Raw genomic sequence first — 25,899 nt, forward strand, 5'->3', positions numbered from 1 at the left:
TTCGCTTTATATTTGTGATTGCAGGGGAAACAAAACTGGAAACTCCAAACAAAAAATCAGTAATCGCAAATGAAAAAAGGCATATTACTACGACTTATAGGGAAACAAAGACAAAGAGACCGAAAACAGTAGTCTCCAAGTAGATCAAATAAATAAGTTAAATCGGTATTAAAACATGCACATGACAGCAAGTCCCGAAAAAGGTAACATATGAATCCATAAAACAGGTATATGCCGCCAAGTCCCGAAAGAAAGGAAAACCTAAGAATCCATATAACAGGTATATGCCAGCAAGTCCCGAAAGAAAGAAAAACCAAACACATAGATAATAAAGTAAAATAAATACATATTACAGTGAGAACTGCATGTACATTAGTGATAGCTCAGATACTCAAAAAGGGTTTAGCAAGCTGAGCATCAAGTGTTCTGATAAGGATTCATCTCTCATTTTAGCAAGATAACGGATTTTTTTCATTGACTTAAGTTGTTTCGGAAATATCGATTGTGCTAATGGCGTCTAAATAAAGAGTATCATTTAACTTAAGAACTAGATTTGTTTAAAACGTTCACTGAAATTTTGAAAGCAATAGAGCATACTTCGTGTGCATTTTTAAGATCATTAAAAGTGATTTTCTACAAATATACGGTTACTTTTAATAAATTCAGAATGAATGAAAACTAAATGTTTTTTGCGTTTCTTGTAACAATCAACAGAATATACCGTATCCGCAAAAACCTTGATTGAAAGGACATCTCACGGTGATTTCCTCCACAGATTACTTATAAAGAGCTTCCATTTTACACAACCGATGTCATAGCAGTAGACGGGAATTTCCTTGTTATATAGATTCGATCTTAGGATTATTGATATATGATAATTCCACGCAACAAAGGAACAACATTGAGAATGGAAATAGTGAATGTGTCAAAGAGACAACAACCCGATCAAAGAGCAGAAAACTTCGGAAGGCCACCAATAGTCTTCGACACTGCGAGAAAAAATCCCACACTTGGAGGTGTGCTTTAGCTGGCTCGTGTACACAGATGAATACTTGTTCGTCTAAAACAGACGACACAATTAACTCCGAGACTTATAACTTAAAAAAAAATCGAAGAAAATTATATTAAAGCATGTTTGAAGGTGTGGACTTTCGTTTTACATCTAGATTATATAACTTCTAGCATATTTTCAATTGATTTGAAACGATAAAATGCGAAAAAATAAGTTTAAAAGTGATAACCATTTTACGCAAATACAGTTTATTTTCATCAAAGATTATTCTGAAATCTATATTGTGCAACTACATGACAGCCTTCACTTAAAGAAACATGCAGTGTCACGAAATACTTCAAGTTTTAACCAACAGAATTCGGCAAACCTGCTTTTAACATACAAACATACTGAAGAAATTAGAAAAAAATATTGGTAGTGGGATGGAAAAAAATTTCAATATAAAGATGTAACTCTATTCGAAATTAATTTGCTATTTATAATTAAAATCATCGTTCATCTAAAAAGTTGTGATCTAGTCGTTACGTATATCATGGTGGTGTACGGCCAATGTCTAGATTATGAAACTGCAAGTAAGAGAGTGTCCACCTGATTTGTAAAGTGTTGCTATTTGTGGTTAAAACACAATTAAATCTGTTCTTTAGCGGGGTAATACAGCATGATTTACAAAATATGTACCAAATAAACGTCGGAATATGAAATACCACGAATTCCCAAATGAAGGAAAAACAAATAAGCATTTCCCACTAGCAATTTTGTCATGCAATATTATAACCAATCTCAGATATAGAAAATCAGGTTTTATAGGTGACCTTAATCTTCAAAGATATAGTCCCTGCGCTAGGATTTTGTAAAAGTTTAATAGCTATGGGGAGGATCATAAATTTCGTAAGAACAAATGTATTTTTATCGTCTTAAAAATTAACTAAATGAAAGAGTACATATATAGTAAACCTACAATTCATACTTAATACAAGACACACACCTAATAACCAATGGATGGATAGTATTTGGTAAATACGTGAACAAACGTTAAATTCATACTAAAATCAAGACACACACCTAATAACCAATGGATGGATGGTCTTTGGTAAATAGGTGAACATACGCTAAATTCATACTGAATATAAGACACAAGCCTATTACACAATGGATGGATGGCATTTGGTGAATAAACAGCAAATTCTTATGATGAAAAACAAACTCACTACCTCATATTTTTATATTTGCAAAGCATACGATAGAAATGCTGGAATATGAATGAATACCTTATTTTCTTAAAAAACACAAACAAATGTTACATAGAATGCATACGGTAGACTTTTGTAATAGTTTTATATCTATTCAGGTATTGCCATTCAGTTGGCTTTCTCCCAATAAATACATACAAACTTATATATTTTATGTGTCTGCAGTATTTGTATTTCAAAGTTTATGCAAATGTTTCTTTAACAATAGAAAAAACAATGTCATTAGTATACTGTGTAAGCATTCTTGTAGTTATTAACTACAGCTCATGAACATTTGCAAATGTTTAACACAATGTTAACAGTTCATCTATAAACGACATGAAATATGAAAATCAAGAGTATACTTAACCTAGCAACAGCGACAAAGTACATTGTAATAGTTTGTGCCACTGTTGGTGGACGTTTCGTCCCCAAGGGTATCACCAGCCCAGTAGTCAGTCCTTCGGTGTTGATATGAATATCAATTAGATCTATGTGGTAATTTTTATAAATTTCCTGTAACAAAACTTTGAACTTTCTTATTCAATGAATAGATTACCTTAAGCTGGGGTCACACATTCACGATTTTTACTGCCGTCCTTGACAGGACCATTCCCGATTAAAATTTGTTAAAAGTCTGATCAAGATCCTGTGAATCGTGGATGGAAATTCAAACTTTAATTAAAATTTGTAATGCGGGGTTCACACATTGCCGATTATTGCTCCCGATTGAGATCAGACAGCAATACGACACGAAAAGTGTAAAAGTCGGATTAGTATCCTCAATTATCTGGAATGTCCTATCATTGTCTGAACGCATTCGTTTCAGTTCGTAACAGATTCCTACGGATCGGGAAGTGTCCGAATAGTTCGGCAAAGCATCCCGACAGTTAGGTGCGTCCCGTAACATTCGGGGCAACTCAGCCGATTTTGTCTAGTCGGATTACAATCGTGGCTATGTCGTGACAGATTCTGCTGTATCGGATCGAATTCCGAACAATGTCTTGTGTATTCTGGACGGTGTCCTGTGGAACGGGAATGATCCGGAGTAATTTTTCATAGTTGTTTTTCTGCCGATTGAGTCCAGATTGCATCCAGATCTTGTCGATTGCGAACCGTTTTTTGCCGAAACCGTTCCGAAACAGTCCCGTTATTAATACGAAATTCGTCAATGGTACCCACGTCAGAGTCCCGACAATTACAGAATACAATACGACTGAGACCAGACAAAGCCGTTTGCAATGCGATAGAGCGGACTATGATAGGATTACGTTCCGACAGAACTTGATCATCCCGAATATGCCGACAGTTTTCGAACGGATAACTTCCGTCAGCGTCGGTTCACTGTCCGGTCACTGTCTGATCTCAGTCGGATAACATTCGGTAGAGTCGGGACGCAGTCGTGACAGACTCGGTCGAATTTTACCTGGCGAAAAATACAAATCGGATTAGAAGCGGATTCAGAACGGTATTATCGGGACTAATTCGCTTAGAAACGGTTGAATATCGGTGCTTCCTGAATACTATCTGATTGTTGTCGTGATCAAATTATTTTTTTTACAAATTTTAATTTAAGTTTGAATTTCCATCCACGATTCACAGGATCTTGATCAGACTTTTAATAAATTTTAATCGGGAATGGTCCTATCAAGAACGGTAGTAAAAATCGTGAATGTGTGACCCCAGCTTAAAACAAATAATTTAATCACGACAACAATCAGATATTGTTCAGGAAGCGCCGATATTCCAAGCGAATCTATCCCGATAATCCCGTTCTCAATCCGCTTCTAATCCAATTTGTATCTTTCGCCAGGTAAATTTAGACCAAGCCTGTTACGACTGCGTCCCGATTTTACCGAATGTAATCCGACAGAGATCAGACAGTGACCAGACAGTGAACCGACGCTGACGGAAGTTATTTGTTCAAAATTTTTTCAGCATAATCGGAATCATCGTATACTGTCGGAACGTTATCCTATCACGGTCCGCTCTATCGCATTGCAAATGGCTTTGTCTGGTCTCAGTCGTATTGTATTCTGTAATTGTCGGGACTCTGACGTGGGTATAATTGACGAATTTCGTATTAATAACGGGACTGTTCCGGAACGGTTTCGGCAAAAACGGTTCGCAATCGACAAGATCTGGATGCAATCTGGACTCAATCGGCAGGAAAAAAAACAATGAAAAATTTCTCCAGATCATTCCCGTTCCACAGGACACCGTTCAGAACACACAGAACATTGTTAGGATTGTGATCCGATACAGCAGAATTTGTCACGACATATGCACGATTGTAATCCGACTAAACTAAATCGGCTGAGTTTCCCCGAATGTTACGGGACGCACCTAACTGTCGGGGTGCTTCGCCGAACTATTCGGTTCCTTCCCGACCCGTAGGAATCTGTTGCGAACTTAAACGACTGCGTTCAGACAATGATAGGACATTCCAGATAATTGAGGATAGTAATCCGACTTTTTCACTTTTCGTTTCGTATCGCTGTCTGATCTCAAACGGGAGCAATAATCGGCAATGTGTGAACCCCGCATTAGCCGAATTTGGCACAACATGTTTGGAATTTTGGGTCCTCATTGCTCTTCAACTTTGTACTTGTTTGGCTTTACAAATATTTTGATCTGATCGTAACTGATGAGTGCTAGATAGACGCGCGTCTGGCGTATTACATTATAATCCTGGTACCTTTGATAACTATTTGTTTTCTATAATTTTTCTTTTTTATTTTATCTTTCTCATAGAATCACCTGTTTTTGCTATCAAATATACTAAATAGGATTGGACACAAGATGATACAACTTGTAAGTCGTCTCCGAATGAATGCTATCATCCTACTGTTTCGTGAATTCGGAGAAGACCATATTTGTAATATATGGAAAAAGAGAAGGGCAGCCAGTTTAATTCGCATTTGGAAACAACGCCATGTTGGGTTGAATCCTAAAAAAACATGTTTTGGTATAAAAAAAATCATACTTTCAAAAACGAGGAAACTATCAACTTTTTTAAAACAACAACGTGTTAAAAATGCAATACAAATACTAGCATTCACAGTTCTCAGGTTAAGTATTACATTTAAAAAACATTTTCTTATGGAATTTTTCAACAATTAAATGTTTTTTTGATATACAATGTATCAATTGCATCTTAATGGTTGGCGTAGGTCTTGGTAAACATATGAGAAAAAGAATTAAAAGATGATGAAATTGATTGAAATTTTTGAAATTGATGTTGTTTGGTTTTAAAACCAGTGTTAATTAAAACAAAATGGTTACAGTTTTATTTAAGTTTTGTTAGAATGTTGTGACATATTGACCTACGATGTTTTCTTCTATAAAAGTTGAGTGTCTCAGAGTCATAGTTGATAATGCAATGGCAACATTTATCTGTTAAAAAGCTTATGTAGAGCTAGGAAACAATCTTTAAAGTGTCCGTAATTCAGCGTAAGTTGCGGTTGTCGTTTGCCCAAGAAAGAAATTGAAAATAAAAGTTGGACATTGAGTTGTAGGAGTCCTTCATCAAATGATATTGATTGATTGTTCCATATTGTTCTGCGACAAGTTCTTTATCAAATGATATTGATTGATTGTTCCATATTGTTCTGCGACAAGTTCTTCATCAAATGATATTGATTGATTGTTCCATATTGTTCTGCGACAAGTTCTTTATCAAATGATATTGATTGATTGTTCCATATTGTTCTGCGACAAGTTCTTCATCAAATGATATTGATTGATTGTTCCATATTGTTCTGCGACAAGTTCTTCATCAAATGATATTGATTGATTGTTCCATATTGTTCTGCGACAAGTTCTTCATCAAATGATATTGATTGATTGTTCCATATTGTTCTGCGACAAGTTCTTCATCAAATGATATTGATTGATTGTTCCATATTGTTCTGCGACAAGTTCTTCATCAAATAATATTGATTGATTGTTCCATATTGTTCTGCGACAAGTTCTTCATTCTGATTCAGGACAATGAATAAATCTTCTTTCCATTTAGGAAATTAGATTTTTCTTAGGATAGACCACCATGGGACATTTTATCAAGAACGTGAAGATATGTCATTTGGAAACACGTTTTCTACTCTTTTGAATTTTTTTTTCTCACAGGAATAAAGGAACAAGACAGAACACAATAGTTATCATTATAGCAAAATTGTTAAATTTTCTGTTCAATGTGCAGGTAAAGAATTTAAATAGCAACCTGTAAATTCGGAGATCTTGTACAAATTGGGAAGCAAAAGAGTAGAGCCAAGAACCCCAAATAAATGGCCCTGTAAACTATTTTGTTTTACATTTAATCATCAAAAGTAAATATAATGTATATGCATTGCTAAATGTGTGATATTTGAAAGTCCTATAGTAAAGATGTATATCTGCTTCATATCTTCATAGATATTGGCCCATATAGTCTATATAGAAAAAGATTTTATTTTTTTCATCCCTTTTTTTTTATAAATTTTTATTTTTTCACCTTTTTTCATGATTTTATATGTGCCGCAACCCCGAACACATTGAAACTTTTATTTGAAAGTAAATGATATGGTACATGTTAATAAGTCAACAAGATTTTATGAAATACATCTTTATTTGACGTCAAACATACGTCACTAATGACGCGATAGCTCAATGAAAATAATTTTTAGTTTCAAAACTATTACATCAAGTTTTCATCATATTTTCGTAGCTGAAAAGAAACAGATTTTTAGGTAAAACATTATGAGTTTCGGGTCTGATATTTCAACTTAAATCTAAAATTTGAGTATTTGCAGTCTAATGTGATTACAAATCATAGATATATGGTTATGTCAATACTATACATAACACATGTTTCTGCTGTAAAATACAGAATTATTTTGTAATGCTCTTTTATGAGATTTGTTTGTTGTAATTAGCTTTTAACATTCACAAATTATACAACAGCTTAGTATAATAAAATTATTATACATTTGTTGGAACGCAATAATATTATAGAAAGAAATATACTTAAGAACAATATTTTCTCTGATTTCAATGTTTTCCTTTTTGTTCGATCTTTTGAAGAAGAGATAAATGCATCTATTAAAAGTTTATGGAAAATAAAAAAATGTGCTATGATTTCCAATGTGATAACATTAGATAAAGGCAACAGTAGTATACCGCTGTTCAAAACTCATAAATCCATGGACAAAAAAACAAAATAGGGGTGACAAACTAAAATCGAGGGAAACGCATTAAATATAAGAGGAGAACAACGACATAACACTAAAATGTAACACACACAGAAACGGACCGAGCATCAGACAAAATCCCACGAGAACATCAAAACCAAATACATGAATTTGGGATAGACAAGTACCGTGATCACATGATATATAATCATAGGTCACGGTACGGCCTTCGGCAATGAGCCACCAAAAGCTGGACTCAGAGGGATAAAAACACAAAAAAAACACAACGAAAACAACGAGTACTAATACGACAATTTCTGAAATGGTATTAGAAAAGTTTAGATTATCTACAAATCTGACCCACAACTGCACTTCGTAATCTTTTCCATTCCGTCAATACCTTAGAGGATAAAATGACTTTATGAACTCATCGAACTAATATTCAACTACTTCAATTACTACTCGAATAAAGATAAGACAATATCTATAGAAATGTATGTCCAGCAGCAAACATTGGTAATATTAGAGAATGCAGCAAATATGATTAAATTAAAAACCACTATAAACATTGGACCTGGTAGACATGACTATAATCGATTCATTATATTCATGTAATATGCCCATTTATTTTTGTCTGGGTCTCTCAGAGTACTAGGTTAATCTAGTTTTGGTAAGTTTACATGGATATGAACTAATCAGTATCCAATATGTGTTGTTAAGTCAGTGGCCTTATACTAGGTCGAAATGGTATCGAACAGAGGACGTACAGACATATATGTTTTAATAATATTTTACAAATGAGAAGATATTCTTAAATAAAGAGGCGTGAAAGGTTGTCAGTTTTCAATACTTTGTAGGTATTTCCATGTTATATTTGCATGCAATCAGTGAGTGAGACTATTGCCGATAATCATCACCACAAGTTCGTGTTTGCTCATGTATACATAACATATGACATTTCATTACTCTGCTATACATCTATATCCGTTGTAATCATTTTAAAATCTAAATGGAATATGAAAAATATCTTTCTGGTCTTTGAACTGACTAGATTAGTTCCACATTAATCAGTCACCATGACAGAATTTATTGTCGTAAGAAACATAGTAGTTAGTAACGTTCAGTTGATTCTTTAACTTTTGTCGCCAGCATATATTTAAATGCATTGATTTTCACATATCTTAATAATCACGAAACAAGCAAACAATCTATTTGAAGTATCATCGCGTATAATATATAACAGAAATAATCAGATAAACAGTTTCAACGTACGTGTGTTCAAAAGGCGGCGAGACCGATACTTTGAAAAAATAAGTCGAATTTGAACTCAACTCAAAGCCAAACAAGACAACAGAAGAAAACAAACAAGCAATAATTTACAGCACTATACATGAGACTGGACGAATCAGCATTAACTCCACAAAACAGTGTGAACTCAGATTCTAAAGTTGAAGAAGGCGATCCCGATCTACTAGTGGTATCCGTCATGTGGCTCTTGTACGAATATTGTTATTAAATTTCCTTGGTTTTGAATAACTGGAGGATATACTTTAAAAACAAAATTATGAATTTCCTGTAGTCTCATTACGTTTTTGTTTGTTTTTTGTGGCTCTGTATTTTCTGTTTTGAAGCAGAGAATTCGTAGACTTATTGATATAAAAATAAAGAGATGTTGTATGAATGTTTAGAATTTATTGGGTAGATTTAAGCAACGATAGTTTACCTTACACCCTTCAAATGAGTAAAACCTACACATAATTTTTTACTTTTAAATATCCGGTCAATAAAAAAAGTGAAACAATTGTAAAGATAGGAGAAAAAAGGGAACTGATTTATGCAACACAATTAAAGAAAAGCAAATATGAGAGATACCAAACATCGACAATCTGGGACAGTTGTGTATTGGGACAAAAATAGAAAAAAAAACTAATTCAAATCAGTTGGAAATGACTTGACTTGCACGAAACACAAACATTACTAACATCAAGACAAAAGACACAAATTTCTGATATAAAAGTACTCGCAGTCATTGAAAGATAGTTCAAAGACAATAACAGCTAATGAATAAATCATGTTGTCCCAGACTAAAGTATCAATCAGAACACATAAAAAGGATTTAGTGTAAAGACGTATTTGATTGTTTAGGATAACAATTGAATTACTATTCTAACATACTTGACAATAGTGCAGATATCAGATTAAGAAGACTGAAGATTATGACTTATATAAAGATTTCTTAGTCTACAAAAATATACAAAGTAGGTGTTAATCGGTGGAGAATATTATCAAGTTTACAATGAAACTACTCTAGCTTTTGGGGACTAATGAATTTCAAAGGGCATCTCAAACACCCACCACCAACCGACGCTTTCAACTATGTTATTTTTTTTATTTTAATTCAATCATTTTTTTATGAGACGATAAAATCTAGAAAAAAATTGTGAAAAGGATATCGTAAAAAGCCTCAAGAATTTATTTTGTTTCCATCTACCTCTATGACTCTCAGGTTGCAGTTATGCTCGGCTTTTATTAAGATGAGAAAATGGAGAAAGTTACCAGACGCGATGAAGATGAGTTACAGATCAGTAATGTTTTTATTTCTTATAAAATATTGCTCAATTCATGCTAAGATTGAATCTTTGGATTCCTTACAGTGAAATATTTGCAGAACACTATTGTAGACTCAACTTGGGAATGATTCGAAGTGAAGAGGTTTAAAGAGAAAAATGTTCTAGACTGACATGAGAAAGTAATTTATAGAAACGTGTTGAAGGAAGTTATGTGGAATAGATTTAGATCGTCATTTCACCCTTTAAACAAATCCAGAAATATTTCAAATTATCAAAAATGCATTCGACAAAAAAGACATTTTCTTTTCAAGTTTTAAGGACACGATCTAGACAAATAAATCAAATAAATACCATTAAAGGGAAGAAATATAAAACTCCATAGACTAATTCAAAATTTCCTTTTTTACTATTTGACTGTTTTACTTTATGTCATCTTATTTCATAAACAACCAGTTGTATCAATAGATAGGCTTATAGATGGCTGTAAACAAACGTTTTTGTAACAAGTGTGTACAGTTTGACTTGAGTATTTATGAGCGATTCTCTATATATATATATATATGTATCACCATCATTGATGGCGATCCGATGGATACATCTGTTGTAGGGTTGTCACTGACTCAGACGTACTTATGAATATAATTATTTTCTGTGACTGTATATTACATTAATTTGTAGGATCCTTTACTATAGATAATTTAGCTGATCTGTAACAATTACATCTTCATGCCTTATATATCATGTACTGTAGTACGCCGCTAGATTAAAACTGACGTGGAAAGGTAACACATGCCCACCGTAAGCTCTTTTTTTGAGAGCCCAGGTGGTCGTGTGGTCTAGCGGGACGACTGCAGTGCAGGCGATTTGGTGTCACGATATCACAGTAGCATGGGTTCGAATCCCGGTGAGGGAAGAACCAAAAATTTGCGAAAGCAAATTTACAGATCTAACATTGTTGGGTTGATGTTTAGACGAGTTGTATATATATATATATATATGAGAGCCCAGGTGGTCGTGTGGTCTAGCGGGACGGCTGCAGTGCAGGCGATTTGGTGTCACGATATCACAGTAGCATGGGTTCGAATCCCGGCGAGGGAAGAACCAAAAATTTGCGAAAGCAAATTTATAGATCTAACATTGTTGGGTTGATGTTTAGACGAGTTATATATATATATATATATATATACGAGTCTAAATTGAAAACTACGTTCAAACCTATGTTTGCGTTGGATAAAAACCGCAATTTTTATACGTGTGCATGTCAAACAAATTTCGTTGTACAAGGGTCTAAAAACAGCACAAACAACATTTTCCAAAAAGTGAAAAAGTGTATTTAAACAAAACGCATTTGACTAACAGGTCGAACAACTGATGTTCTTTTACCCTGCTGACTGCCATTGGCGATTGCCAAATAAAATTGATCACAGGATGTAACAAAATGGATCTTTTTATAAATTTAATACGTCACAGAAAAATAATTTTGTTAACTTGTGGCCACGATGTTGTGCCACAAACATTCGGTGTCAATATTTCTTTAGTACACCAGATCCGGATTTCGACAATAAATGTCTCTTCAGTGATGTTAGGGATCGAAACGGTATTTGGAAGGCCATATAAAAAGTACACTCATTTTTAGAAAAAGTACCCTCAATTTTAGATCAACTCTTGAATTTTAAGAGTCAATATAGGATGAACGGATCATATAAACCGGAGGGAAAATATGATACATGCCCAAACAAAAAATATATACGAGTCTAAATTGAAAACTACGTTCAAACCTATGTTTGCGTTGGATAAAAACCGCAATTTTTATACGTGTGCATGTCAAACAAATTTCGTTGTAGAAGGGTCTAAAAACAGCACAAACAACATTTTCCAAAAAGTGAAAAAGTATATTTAAACAAAACGCATTTGACTAACAGGTCTAACAACTGATGTTCTTTTGCCCTGCTGACTGCCATTGGCGATTGCCAAATAAAATTGATCACAGGATGTAACAAAATGGATCTTGTTATAAATTTAATACGTCACAGAAAAATAATTTTGTTAACTTGTGGCCACGATGTTGTGCCACAAACATTTGGTGTCAATATTTCTTTAGTACACCAGATCCGGATTTCGACAATAAATGTCTCTTCAGTGATGTTAGGGATCAAAACGGTATTTGGAAGGCCATATAAAAAGTACACTCATTTTTAGAAAAAGTACCCTCAATTTTAGATCAACTCTTGAATTTTAAGAGTCAATATAGGACGAACGGATCATATAAACCGGAGGGAAAATATGATACATGCCCAAACAATATATATATATATATATATATATATATATATGATCTTGGATAAGTTGTTACTTACATAAACAAAAATAAAAAAATACCGAACTTATATATGAAAATTCAAACGGAAAGTCCCTAAACAAATGTCAAATTCAAAAAATCAAACACTCCAAACGAAAAGATATCAACTGTCATATTCCAGACTTGGTCAAGGCATTTTCCTATGTTGATGTAGAAAATGATGGATTAAAGCTGGTTTTATAGGTAGATAAACCTCCCACTATATAAGTTAGTATCATAATTATGTGTTTAAAATCTGCTTTTTATTTCAATGTTTTTGTATGACAACTGCGTTTTTTTCTCACAGAGACAGTTTACAATTCTACAAGGATATCTTTTACAATATGACTCCTACTACAATTGTTTGGTTTTAAGTATAAACAACACAGTTTAAACATTTTGTATCAATTTCTAATGTCTTTGAAATTATTTATTTTTTGTTTTCTCATGGTTTATTCTGTTGCGTGTCCTTTATTGAACCTCTCGGCTGACCATATTCGTTTACGTATAAGCTTGCCTGTCACAATTGTCTTATGTTTTAAATTACAACACTGCACAATTCATCAATATGAATCCTACTACAATTGTTTCCTCGTTTCTTTTAAAATAAAATAACTTTAATTCACTTGCTTGCTATTAATTCGTGAAATACATTCAAATGGGATTGTTGCAAATTTCTGACCATTTTAAGTTCACTGAAAATTTAAAGTCGTATGCAACTTTAAATTGCACAACAAACTAATTTTTTTTATTTGTACCACCTTTAACAAGTATTAAGTAAGACGATACATTTTCACTTCTGTACTTGTACTAAAAGCGTGTTGTTCAGTGGTTGTAGTTGTTGATGTGGTTCACAAGTATGTCTCTGTTTTTTTTAAGGAAAATATACCTTTTGTTTTTCTTGTATGAATTGTTTTTCATTCGTCATTTTTGGGTCCTTCATAGCTTAATGTTTTGTACCAGTCAAAGCTCCGTTTTGAAAGCCTCACTTTGAAAAATAATGGTTTACGTGTGACTTTGATAGAGAGTTGTCTCGTTGGCACTCATACAACATCATAAAATTTTATTAAAATATTTACGGAATACAAAATTCCTGCCTCCTGGTGCAAAAGCCCTAAGTTAAGATTATATATATCATAAAATTGAGAATGGAAATGGGGAATGTGTCGAGGAGACAACAACCCGACCAAAATAAAAAAACAACAGCAGAAGGTCACCAACAGGTCTTCAATGTAGCGAGAAATTCCCGCACCCGGAGGCGTCCTTCAGCTGGCCCCTAAACAAATATATACTAGTTCAGTGATAATGAACGCCATACTAATTTCCAAATTGTACACAAGAAACTAATATAAAAATAATACAAGACTAACAAAGGCCAGAGGCTCCTTACTTGGGACAGGCGCAAAAATGCGGCGGGGTTAAACATGTTTGTGAGATCTCAACCCTCCCCCTATACCTCTAACCAATGTAGAAAAGTAAACGCATAACAATACGCACATTAAAATTCAGTTCAAGAGAAGTCCGAGTCTGATGTCAGAAGATGTAACTAAAGAAAATAAACAAAATGACAATAATACATAAATAACAACAGACTACTAGCAGTTAACTGACATGCCAGCTCCAGACTTCAATTAAACTGACTGAAAGATTATGATTTCATCATATGAACCTCAGGCACAATCCTTCCCGTTAGGGGTTTAGTATCATACCATCATAACATATATGAGAAGAACATAACCCGTGTCATGCCAACAACTGTTTTTAGAATAAATGTCTTTAGTTCCGACGCAAAGACCTTATCAGTGACTCAATATTAACGCCAAAATATGCAATCTTTAATGACTTGACAACAGTATCGTAATTATATCCCTTCTTAATCAGTCTATTTAAAGGTTTTGTAAGTTTCTGAGGTGAATACTGACACCTTTGTGCCTTATAAAAAATATTTCCATAAAAAATTGGATGTGAAATACATGAACGTATAAAAAGTCTGCATGTTGAGCTATATTTACGAATGATGTCTTTATACCGATGATAAAATTTAGTAAAAGTTTTGACTAGTTTGTGATATCGAAAACCCTGGTGTAATAATTTTTCAGTAATACATACATTTCTCTCGTTTAAATCTAAAACATTGTTACAAACACGAGCGAATCGTACAAGTTGAGATATATAAACACCGTAAGATGGTGACAAGGGAACGTCACCATCTAAAAACGGATAATTAACGATAGGAAATGAAAAATCATCCCTTTTATCATAAATTTTAGTATTCATGCCATCATCACGACATAAAAGTTCGTTCTTTTCAGCCGTCCATTTACATAAAAAGAATTATACATGTTAGTTTTTTTTTAATTTATTTATCAAACGTCTACTCTAAAGCTAATAAATATAAAAACATACCATAATGTGTCTGTTTCATTTCTGATCAGACTAGATTCGAATCTTTATACTATGTTGTAAAACTTTAAAATTAGCCAATAAAATGACGTAGTAAATTATTTTATTGGATGGACATTATTTGCTTTTCATTACAACTCTTACACATATCATAAAAGCTCTTCCCGAGGAGCTGTTAAAAACTTTATCTTGAAGACTATATTTATGTTCATTGATTTGCTTCGGCTTCAGCAATGGTTATCAAAATGGCATTTGTTTCGATGAACGTGCATAAAGTTTCTATTTGTTAAAAGGTTTCAAATCGGGTAATTCGTTTGAAGAAGGCAGTTACCATTTTATTCTTGGTATAAATCAGATAATACGGGAGAATCAAACAGCCACGATACCACAATAAGAGTATACATAAAACAATAATATACACCATATGTTTTATGTGTGTTTTGCAAAATCGTATAGTTGCCAAACTCAGAAACTTAGAAACTACTGAAATATTTAATACTATCTGCTTCAGCTTTAAACGTGGCTGACAATGTTGTATTTATGATCAATAATAATTCCAGAATAATTCAGTTACTACTTAGCTTAAGCCATACTAGTATGATAATTTTGTGTATCTCATTTATCAAGACGAATTGCTACAAAAAAATCAGAAAGGCTAGAGTTATTTCCCTTTTTGTTTTTACGGATTCTAACGCATACTGTAATCATCCATGTTTAACCACCATTATTGCTTAACAGTTAATAGGGGTACCAGGGTTATAATTTAATACGCCAGACGCGAGTTTCGTCTACATAAAACACAGAATAGTTATAAAGCCAAACAAGTACAAAGTTAAAGAGCATTGAGGACCCGAAATTCTAAAAATGTTGTGCCAAATACGGCTCAGGTAATCTATTCATGGGATAAGAAAATCGATCAAGCATAAAGGAGTAATCATAAACGTGTACCGGACACATTTTTTAAACTAGATACCCCAATGATGATTGTGGCCAAGTTTGGTTCAATTTGGCCCAGTAGTTTCAGAGGAGAATATTTTTGTAAAAGCTAACGACGACGGACGACGACGACGGACGCCGGACGCCAAGTAATGAGAAAAGCTAACTTGGCCCTTTGGGTCAGGTGAGCTAAAAAAAAAAAGTACACCACCGAGACTGGTAAGGTTGGAACAGTAAAAAATCGTGTAAATACAATATGTCTTTTATTATTATATCACCTATACTAGTAATGTTGTGACAGTAGAACCGTGTTTATGCAACAGTATATCACAGAGACTGGAATGATCGGATCAATATAACCGTGTCTATGCAATATGGACCTTTTGTGAAAAAACAGGACGTTTTTTTTCTCTCGAAAAAATACAATATTAAACACTGAGTTGTACGCGAACTACTAGCAAGTTGTGCGTTGTAAATGATCTGATCGCATGTATTATAACTAAAAAGTCCTGATCTACACTCGAAAAGTCGACCGATTCCCTAAAAAAAAAAATTATCTAAGACGAGAATAAACCTACCGTTGTTGAAGTTATAATGACAATATTTTCATTGCTCATAATGTCGATAAGTTGGAGCTTGCTTTTTGCTTTTGCTGCTGATTCTGAACAGTTAATTTTTACCGTAGATTTTGGTAGTGAGCTTTTTTAGTTCATGATTAAACTTATCATAGCAATGTTTTTGGGCGAACTAATCTTATCTATTCCACAAAGTATGCTTAATGACTCTTCCAAACCTAATTGTTGACATATATTTCTTATGACGTATAAATGGTGTTGATTTATACATGTCTAAAGGAACTCAAATAACTGATGATTATCTACCAACACAATTAAACTTACATTTTTTTTTAATTCTATCACAGTAAATAGTTATCAAAGGTACCAGTATTATAATTTAGTATGCCAGACGCGCGTTTCGTCTTCATAAGACTCATAAATGTGTATAAATTTGTGTGTGCTTATAAGTAGCTTTAAAACCATGTAGTTATACTTTGTTATTTTCTTCACTTATTTATACCTTGAACATGTTATGAAGACATAACTTCAATATTCTTGGCTTGTTGTCCAATCCTTATCATTTCTTAATGACTGAAATACGTTGAAAATCATATTTCACCGTATTGTAAATTTTGATCCTTTAAGTTTATCGCTGAACATATCAGGCAAATACTCTGAGCTGTTTTTATCTTACTCATTGTTTAGAGCAGTTTAGTTATTCGTTTGATTTATAGTCTGTTTGTTTTTTAGACAAATCTTTGTGTTTTTAATTTTAATTCGTTGTTTAACTTATGACAAATCTTTCAACCGCTCTGTTCTTGTTGTTTGCTATCAGTCTTTTTGTATATAATCTGTTTTTACTTTGAACGTCAAAATTATTTTATTTCTACCTTTGTGATGTCTACAAGCTTATCAACTGATGAACGTCAAACGCGCGATTCTACATCAGAGTTAAAAAAAAAAAAAAAAAAGAAAAGAAAAAGAGGGAGAGTCAAACTCATAGATAGAAAAAAAACTGACAACGCCATGGCTAAAAATAAAAACACAAACAGACAAATATTAAAACAGAAGACACAACATAGAAAACTAAAGACTAAGCAAGACGAACCCCACCAACAACATGGGGTTTATCATGTGCTCCGGAAGGGTAGGCAGATCCTGCTCCACAACAATTATAACCTGAAAATGTCAGGGTAAGGGTTTGATCCAATTTCTTAAATCTTTCAATATTTTATGGGAGGATTAACATAGATAATGAAAGAAGTTGTTAAATTTGATATATGCCTTTTTGTGCTGCTTTGTTACATATTTGTTTGTTTTTGAGATTACGAATATAAAACAATGTTGACTGCTGTTCCCCTATTTGTGACTTTTTTTTTGGCCTATTATGTCTGTTTGTTTTGCTCACGCATTGTTGTCAATATAACAGAATTTTATGCGATTGTCATACAAGTGTGAGGTTTATTTAGCTATATTACCAGGTTCAATCCACCATTTTCTATATAAGAAGATGCCTGTATCAAGTCAGGAATTTGACAGTTGTCATCCATTCTTAAGCTGTGTTTGAGATTTTGATTTTGTAATTTTATTAGGGACTTATGGTTTTGAATTTTCCTCGAATGTCAGTATTTTTGACTTTTTAGTAAACATTTCACTTATCATGACAAAAGTTTGGACAGCTCTCATCTTATTTTTTTGTTGTGAGTCTTTTCCTTCATCGATGAACAAATCTTAAGAATATTTTAATATAGCATGTATTTTTAATTTTTTTAAATCCGTTCAAAAATATATATGTAAATAGTTATTTTTAACTCTATTACGACATGGTTTTGAATTTTCCTCGAATGTCAGTATTTTTGACTTTTAGTAAACATTTCACTTATCATGACGATAGTTTGGACAGCTCTCATCTTAATTTTTGTTGTGAGTCTCTTCCTTCATTGCTGAACAAATCATGAGAATATTTTTCGACATTGTTTGTTTATCGTTTTTTTTCTCAACACTATTTCGTTTATTGCACTTTGTATGCTTAGTGACTCTTCAAAACTTTATTGCTTTCATATATATATATATATATATATATCTTATCAATAGCGTTGATATATACATATCTTAAGGTACTTGAAAAACTGATGAACAATTACCTACATACTTGAATATAATATATGTTTTGTAATTAACAGACACAGTGCATATCTATTTGTTACTGTGTGCTCATTAGAATGATGCATTAAAACATTGTAACTCGACTATTCTAAGAAAGTTGTTAATAACTTATAGATTTTTTTCTTTAAAGTTATATTTTTAGCGTCTTAGCTCTTGAATGAAAACTATAAAGCCACATTATCTCTACTTCCAGCAGCGATTAATTTTCGTACTCGTCCTTTGAGAAGTAGAACTCAAAACAATTAATAAAAAAAACTAATACTACTATAACTAACCCTTTTTACATACTCTCGCAACTTTTAGATGTTTATGATTTGATATATTTCGAGAACTTTGTTTCATGCTAAATTATCTTTTCAAACCCGAGATATTTGTGAACCTTCGGTGACAATAACAACCAGACATGTTTTACAAAGAGGCTAAGAGACAATCTGATGATTAATCACTTTACATTTTACACTGATTTTTAAGATTCAATACAAATAGATGAACATTTTTCCTTATAAATGTTTGTTTGTGAATAAAAGATGCTGTTTGACTTAAAGATAAGAAGGCACATATCAGTAAATGCCAAACTTCATGAATAAACTGATCATAGATACCAGGATTTTAATTTTGTATTTGCGTCTATAAAAGACTCAGCAGTGATTCGAATAATAAATTGTTTAAAAGGCAAAATTAAGTACGAAGTTGAAGAGCACTGAGAACAAAATATTCTTAAAAGTTTTGACATATTCATCTACTGTAAAGTAATCCTTTCCAAAGGTAGAATAGCCTAAGTATTTCAAAAATTCAATGTTTTGTAAACAGTTAACTTATGATTATGACCATCACAATAATATGGTCAATATATGTATTTAAAATGGATTGGAATGATATTGCAAAGGAAACTGATTAAAAAGAATATCGCAACTTACCATTAAAAAGTACACCAGTTTACAAATAACAAGACCCATAAACCAGGTTTCAGTTACGTCAACAAGTAACGTTGGAGGTAAGCATATCAGTATAATACCCAAATCTGCGACGGAAAGGTTGACTATGAACATATTAGTTACAGTCCGCATTTGATGATTTCTCCACACTGCAAAACATACCAAAACATTTCCAGTCAATCCAATGATAAATGTTAATATGTAAACCGTTATAACAATCCATTCATACCATTCAGGAATTATATAAGTTGCCAAATATGTACGGACATCATCTTCATTTTTACATTCACCGTCATCCAATATATCAAAACAGGTTGTATTGTTTCTAGTAATACTTGCATTTGTTCCATTAAAATCCAGCATAGTTTTTGTTGAAAAGAGTTTCAAATTCAGTGAATATAAATTATATGATTTTTGCTTTAAATTTAATTATGTTGAATCCTGTACAAGTTCTGCAAACTAACATTTGAATTCCTATAGACTTAACTTATACTGTATATGCTAAAGTCATATGTCTTCTGTTGGATGTGCTCTTCAAGCACTGACATTTAAAAACACTGATAATTGAAAATTAGAAACTGTTAATTCCATGCGATGACGGCTTATTACTTTTCCGGTTCTCTACAAAGACGCAAAATCGTTTACACTAAAGAATAAATCTAGTCAATGATGATTTCTTCTGTTGTGCAATTAACATGCTCACTGTTCGATGCGGAAGTTAAATAGCAGTTTGCATTATGACTACAAAGAGATGACGATTTTTAATTGTTATTGATAATTACACGGAATTCCATTAGCTTTATAGGCAATAAAGTCTCTCTTTGACACAACGGTCCATGACTATAATATTCGCTCATTACATTCCTTTAATTCCATAGTTCATTTAAATTAATTGTCTTTTGTCAGATTTTCCAGCTGTGAGTTTGTCTACTGGATTGACGAAACTGTACGTACAAGACCAATATTTAAATATTTATAGAAGATTTTATTTATTGTCAAGAAACCTATTATTAAGTATGAAACTATTACTATTACGAATGGTTAGGTTAAAACAGTTTTCAATCTACTGCAATGAATTATATAAAACATATTACGTTGTCATGTGATATCTTAGAATCATAAATACGGGGATAATTGGGTCATCAATCTATGTAACAAATAAAAACAAAGTCAATCTCAAAGTTGTCGGTCAAAGACGAAATCATAAGTATATCCCTTGGTACAGCTATTTTCATTGGAACTCAATTTTGACGTCGAATAGCGTGAAAAATTCTGCTTAAAGCGTACCTGAATAAGTTTAGTCCAGAAACAAACGAATGAAAATATTTTTTTTTCAGCATTTTTGTGATTTCTCCGTTGTTTTACGAAAAAAATATATTTATTTTAATAATATTTGAGAGATATTTGGCATTCGATTGTGTTTGATATGTCCCCTATTGCTGAACATAAAATACAATTACTAATTTGAACTGGTAAAACAATTCGATTCGAATTTATTGTGAATCTAATATGTCTATTTTATATATTTTAATCGTCTATTTACTTTGGAATCGTTGGAATATTGTATAATGGAATATACATGATTTATTGTAGTTGCTGTTTTCTAAATGGCTAGTGGAAAATATTTCATGCATGCTCAAACCTAACAAAATTAACATTTGATACAATAGAAAATTCCAGTAAAAAGGAAATTAAAATAAACAGTACTCTGAGGATAATTCAAAATTGAAAGTCCAAGAGAAAATGACCAAATCATAAGCTTAAATATATTAAACATGTACAACAACTTCCAATTCCTGCACAGGCATTTTTTCGTCTATATAATGGTGGATTAAATCTGGTTTTATAACTAGCTTTACCTCACACTTGCATGGCAGTCGCATCAAATTCTATTATGTTGACATGTGAACCAACAAACAGACATCATATGTTAAAATGTCAAAATTTATAGGAGTACAGCAGCAAATAATAAGTTATTATCTTAATAGTTACAAAACTAGCAAATATGTCAACAAAGTAAAACAACTTATAGACAAAGCACATTAGGGAAGTGTTCGATTTGGATTGTTAGAATGCAATTTGCAATGCCACTGGGAAAAGAGGCTTTCAGATAGGGACATACATTCAGCGTTGTAACTTACAAGCTACCTAATGAACAATCAAAGAGTTTTTGCAAGGGTAAATTACATACAGAGTGTGTGTAACAGGACATTTGATGTGTTATGAATTCAATGTTTCAGATTGTTTTTCATATTATCTGCGTTTTCAAAAATTGTTTTTATTTGATGTGTTGAAGTAATATTCGAATTTGGAAGAAAACACACACTTAACACTATGAAAAAAATCATGAACACCTATGAATTGATGTTTGAATATCTACCCTGTTCCATTAAGAAAGTTTCCTAAATAATTGGTTTTTCTTTTCAAAAAATTAACCTTGTGATGACTTCAATCGCGTACGATAAGAAAAAAAAGAGAGCTTTTGAATTGTTTATGATATTTCGTGCCATTTTGTGCCATAAGTGAATCTTGTTTTTCAATATGATTGTAAAAAGCACAATAGTTGTTTTTTGCTATAATGATGTTTCCAAAATAGTAGACTTCTATATTTTTTGTTTTGTTTTGGTTAATGGAAATGATAATTTAGTGCTATAATGCTTTCATATATGCATCGTGATACAACCTTGAGCGATACTCTAAAAATTATATACATACATATATATCTCTTTACTTGAATATTTATCACACAAATGTATCCGGATAGAACACAGTTTACACGAGCGGTCGAAAACCATTTACGTAATGGCACCCGCCCTGTGTTATTGTGATATGGTAATATTTGTATTCTTGTCTTTCGTTTGTGATAATGTCCTTTGTCTTTATTCCTTTATGGCTTGTTTTTTGTAGTGATTAAGAATATAACAAAATGTTGACTTCTGTACCTCGATTTTTTGACATTTTCACCTATTATGTTCATACATCGATATAAAAAATAATGGAATGTTATGCGACTGACATACGAATCAGAGGTTAAGGTAACCATAAATCCAGGTTAAATCCACCATTTTCTACTTATGAAAAAGTTGCAGCAAGTCATGAATATGACAGTTGTTTTCCATTCGTTTGATGTGTTTACGCTTTTGAGTGTGCCATTTGCTTAGGTACTTTCTGTTTAGAATATTCCTCGGATTTGGTTTTTTTTGTTATTTTACTTTTTAAAACACTATACCTTTTTTCGTTAGGATTGCACTCTTGAAAATGATGAAAACAAAGCGGTAACATTTTCATATAGTTATTTGATTTTATTTTAAATGAAAATGACACCTGAAAAATAGTTACAAATTACAAAAAGAGAACGCCAGACGCGCGTGTCGTCTACATTTCGACTCATCAGTTACGCTTATATCCAAATATTTATAAAACCAAACAAAATTCCTATATTTCGAACATATTATTTATGGAAAAGCAACGGTAACCGCCTTAGCTATTTCAACCTCATTACCTTAACGATACTTGTCAGTCTTCGTTTTGTCTATAAATCATAACTCTTAGTCTGTCTTAACATTTTTACAGAAAAGGGAACCATACTAAAAATTAATTGTAATACACACAGGCACTTTCACGGTACTACAATTTGCCGACTCTTTTTTTTTTGTCACTGCACAAGTTCTCGTTTTTTTTTCTGACTGTTAACGACGTGTCTACACTAACTCCATTGTATGTTGGGTGTGTACTGATTGGTATTTTAGTCTTAGACAAATTTTCTATTAGTTGTTATAAGCTATGAACTAGCTGTCAATAACTGCGAGTACTCTTAGAACTGTTTTTGGTGTGAAAGATGTGTGGTGGATTATTGTCAGTCTTATTGTTGTTTGGTGTAGATTTTTTGTATCGATCTGAGCAGTTAATATAAAAAAAAAGAAGATGTGGTATGATTGCCAATGAGACAATTGTCCACAAGAGACCAAACTGACACAGCTATTAACAACTATAGGTCACCGTACGGCCTTCAACAATGAGCAAACCCCATACCTTTTAAACGGATTCTTATATATAGTTTGTTCTTATTGTACTGTTACACCACTGTTACATGTTAGGGGAGGGTAATGCGTTCATTAACGCCGCCTCATCTTTTATGTGTCAATCTAAAGTCATTAGTCTGTATTTCAGTGATGGTCGTTAGTTCATGTCTGTCATATATGTTTTTCGTACATTTTTTGGTATATGCAATTAATTTCGCAATTTTTCATGCAGAGGTATTTATAGCCGACTGAACGGTATAAGTTTTTATCATTGCTGACGGTAGTACGGGTTTTCCATTATAGTTGATGTGTTTCCCTAGGTTTTAGTTTGTAACCAGGATTTGTTTTCTCTCAATCGATTTATTACTTTTGAACATCGGTATTCTACTGTTGCCTTTATTAAATTTATGACGTCAAATTCATTTGAATTATGGATAATAAAGACCATACAAATATAAAGTTCTGTATCAAGTAGTTAGTTAACCATTCTTCGTTTTAAAATTTATGAAAATGTCGAAAGAATGTCGACCTCTTAAACGTCAAATACATATTTTAACACGGCATCTTTACAAATAGTGTTTAACAAGTATTAATCTAGCAAATCGTTTTAGATAAAAAAAAAAAAAAAAAAAAAAAAAAAAAATTGAAGCTTTGAAAAATTTAAAAATTTGATGTTTTATTTCTAATAACGTAGAAGAGTAAATTCAATTTTCCTTTTGTCGATATTTATTCAGTAGGCATTTCCTAGACAAACCGACCTTAGAAGAAGGTTCATGAAAATATACATTGACCTTAATATTTTGATGATTTTATTCTTATCTGGCCAATATACTTCTACATATTGATAAATTATATGTGATATAACAAGTAATTATATTTTTTTTGATATCTTACGAAGTAATTGTAGGACAAGTTTCAATGAACCCGCTTTTTTTGGTAAAATGCTCATTGCGCTAGCTTTTTAGATAAAAAAAAGAAAGAAAAAAAGAAAAAAGGAACTGACGTCATTCAAAACTTGTCTTAGCAAATAAATTGCTGCCTATGTAAATTTTATGTCATTATTAAATGGTAAGTTGAATTCACGAGCAAATAATTCCTACCATAACAGAGAGCGTTAGATGTTTTATGTTATCACATACATTACCAACTGATAGCCTTTATAGATGAAATCTGTCTAAATTGACATGAAATCCACCTTTGGATTAAAATAATGTAAACTGATTTATTTGTAACAGATTTAATCAGGCTGAAATCACGAATGAATTTACAACAATAACCACATTAAAGTTATTTCAGTCAGGATATTTATCAAGTTTTTGTTCCACTACATTATTGAAGTTATACTTTCGTTAAGTTCATAGTGAAGTTTAGTTTGCAATAAAGCAAAAATGCTACAGCATCAGTACAATATCTGTTGCACATATATCAAGCTATTTGAGAGGCAGAAATCCTAGTAATATTTTATCATGTTTATTCAAATCTAAGATTTAGAAACTTGAATACGACTAAAAATAAAGGTTTTTATCGACATTTGAATTAAAGACTACAGGTATACAGAATAATCCATAATCCTTCTAGTGTCTTCCGTTACTTTTACATTTCAAATCATTTAAGAGATCAACATCCACATTGCCTCTTAGTAAATGGATATCCGTGACACACTAAGGATCACTAAGAAATTATTTGGTTTTTAATTACATTCCAAAGCTGTTATTTTATTTTATGACTTGATTGCTTTTGAAGTCTTCTAAGGCAAAGAAGGAGTTCTACGTCATGCCATTAATGTGTAGATGGCTTCTAGTGCTCCTAGTTTATTGCATTTGATTTCTATTGCATAATTTTGACGGTGGGTAAAGAAACTATCAATAAGTAAACCATCAAAACAGGAAAGTCATTTCTTCGTAAGGTCTAAAATACCCATTTCTCTTTTCCCCGAGGGTATCACCAGCTCAGTAGTCAACACTTCGACACTGAGGTGTTGACATGAATATCAATAATATGGTCAATTTTACAAATTTCCTGTTTGCAAACTTTAAATTTTTCGAAAAACTAAGGATTTTCTTATCCCAGGCACAGATTACCTAAGCCGTATTTGGCACAACTTTTTGGAATTTTGGTTCCTCAATGCTCTACAACTTTCTACTTATTTGGCTTTAAAACGTATTTCGATATGAGCGTTACTGATGAGTCTTATGTAGACGAAACGCGCGTCTGGTGTACTAAATTATAATCCTGGTAACTTTGATTACTATTTTATCTTCAGTTTAGACTAAACTGACGAAAGCAGATATAAAACTATATATGATCTAGTCATTATCAAATAGGTAACACATATAAAACTTCTGAAACAAAGATAAATACAATATATATGCTTTTAGTTTTCTGTTGGGCATAATAATATCTATTGAAATTTCGACAATGATGTATAAGGAACAAACATTGGGTTTTGAAGAAAACATAAGAAAATTAAAAATATTTTAGACAAATGAGATAGCACATTCTAATTGTCCGGTGATGTTGCTTATGAAATTCTTTAATTAATACACGGTCCATTTAAACTTAA

General features: G+C 32.4%; 1 protein-coding gene across 1 annotated transcript in view; it reads right to left on the reverse strand.

The window, feature by feature from the left end:
* LOC134694001 (orexin receptor type 2-like) overlaps positions 1 to 20,017 on the reverse strand; it is a 34,629-nt gene extending 14,612 nt beyond the window's left edge. Inside the window, exon 1 of the mRNA XM_063554988.1 lies at positions 19,297 to 20,017. Coding sequence (XP_063411058.1) covers positions 19,297 to 19,677 — 381 coding nt within the window. The 5' untranslated portion in view covers positions 19,678 to 20,017. The remainder of the gene's footprint in view (positions 1 to 19,296) is intronic.
* Positions 20,018 to 25,899: the final 5,882 nt, after the last annotated feature.

This window comes from Mytilus trossulus, chromosome 1, assembly GCF_036588685.1.
Source record: "Mytilus trossulus isolate FHL-02 chromosome 1, PNRI_Mtr1.1.1.hap1, whole genome shotgun sequence".
Lineage (NCBI taxonomy): Eukaryota > Metazoa > Mollusca > Bivalvia > Mytilida > Mytilidae > Mytilus > Mytilus trossulus.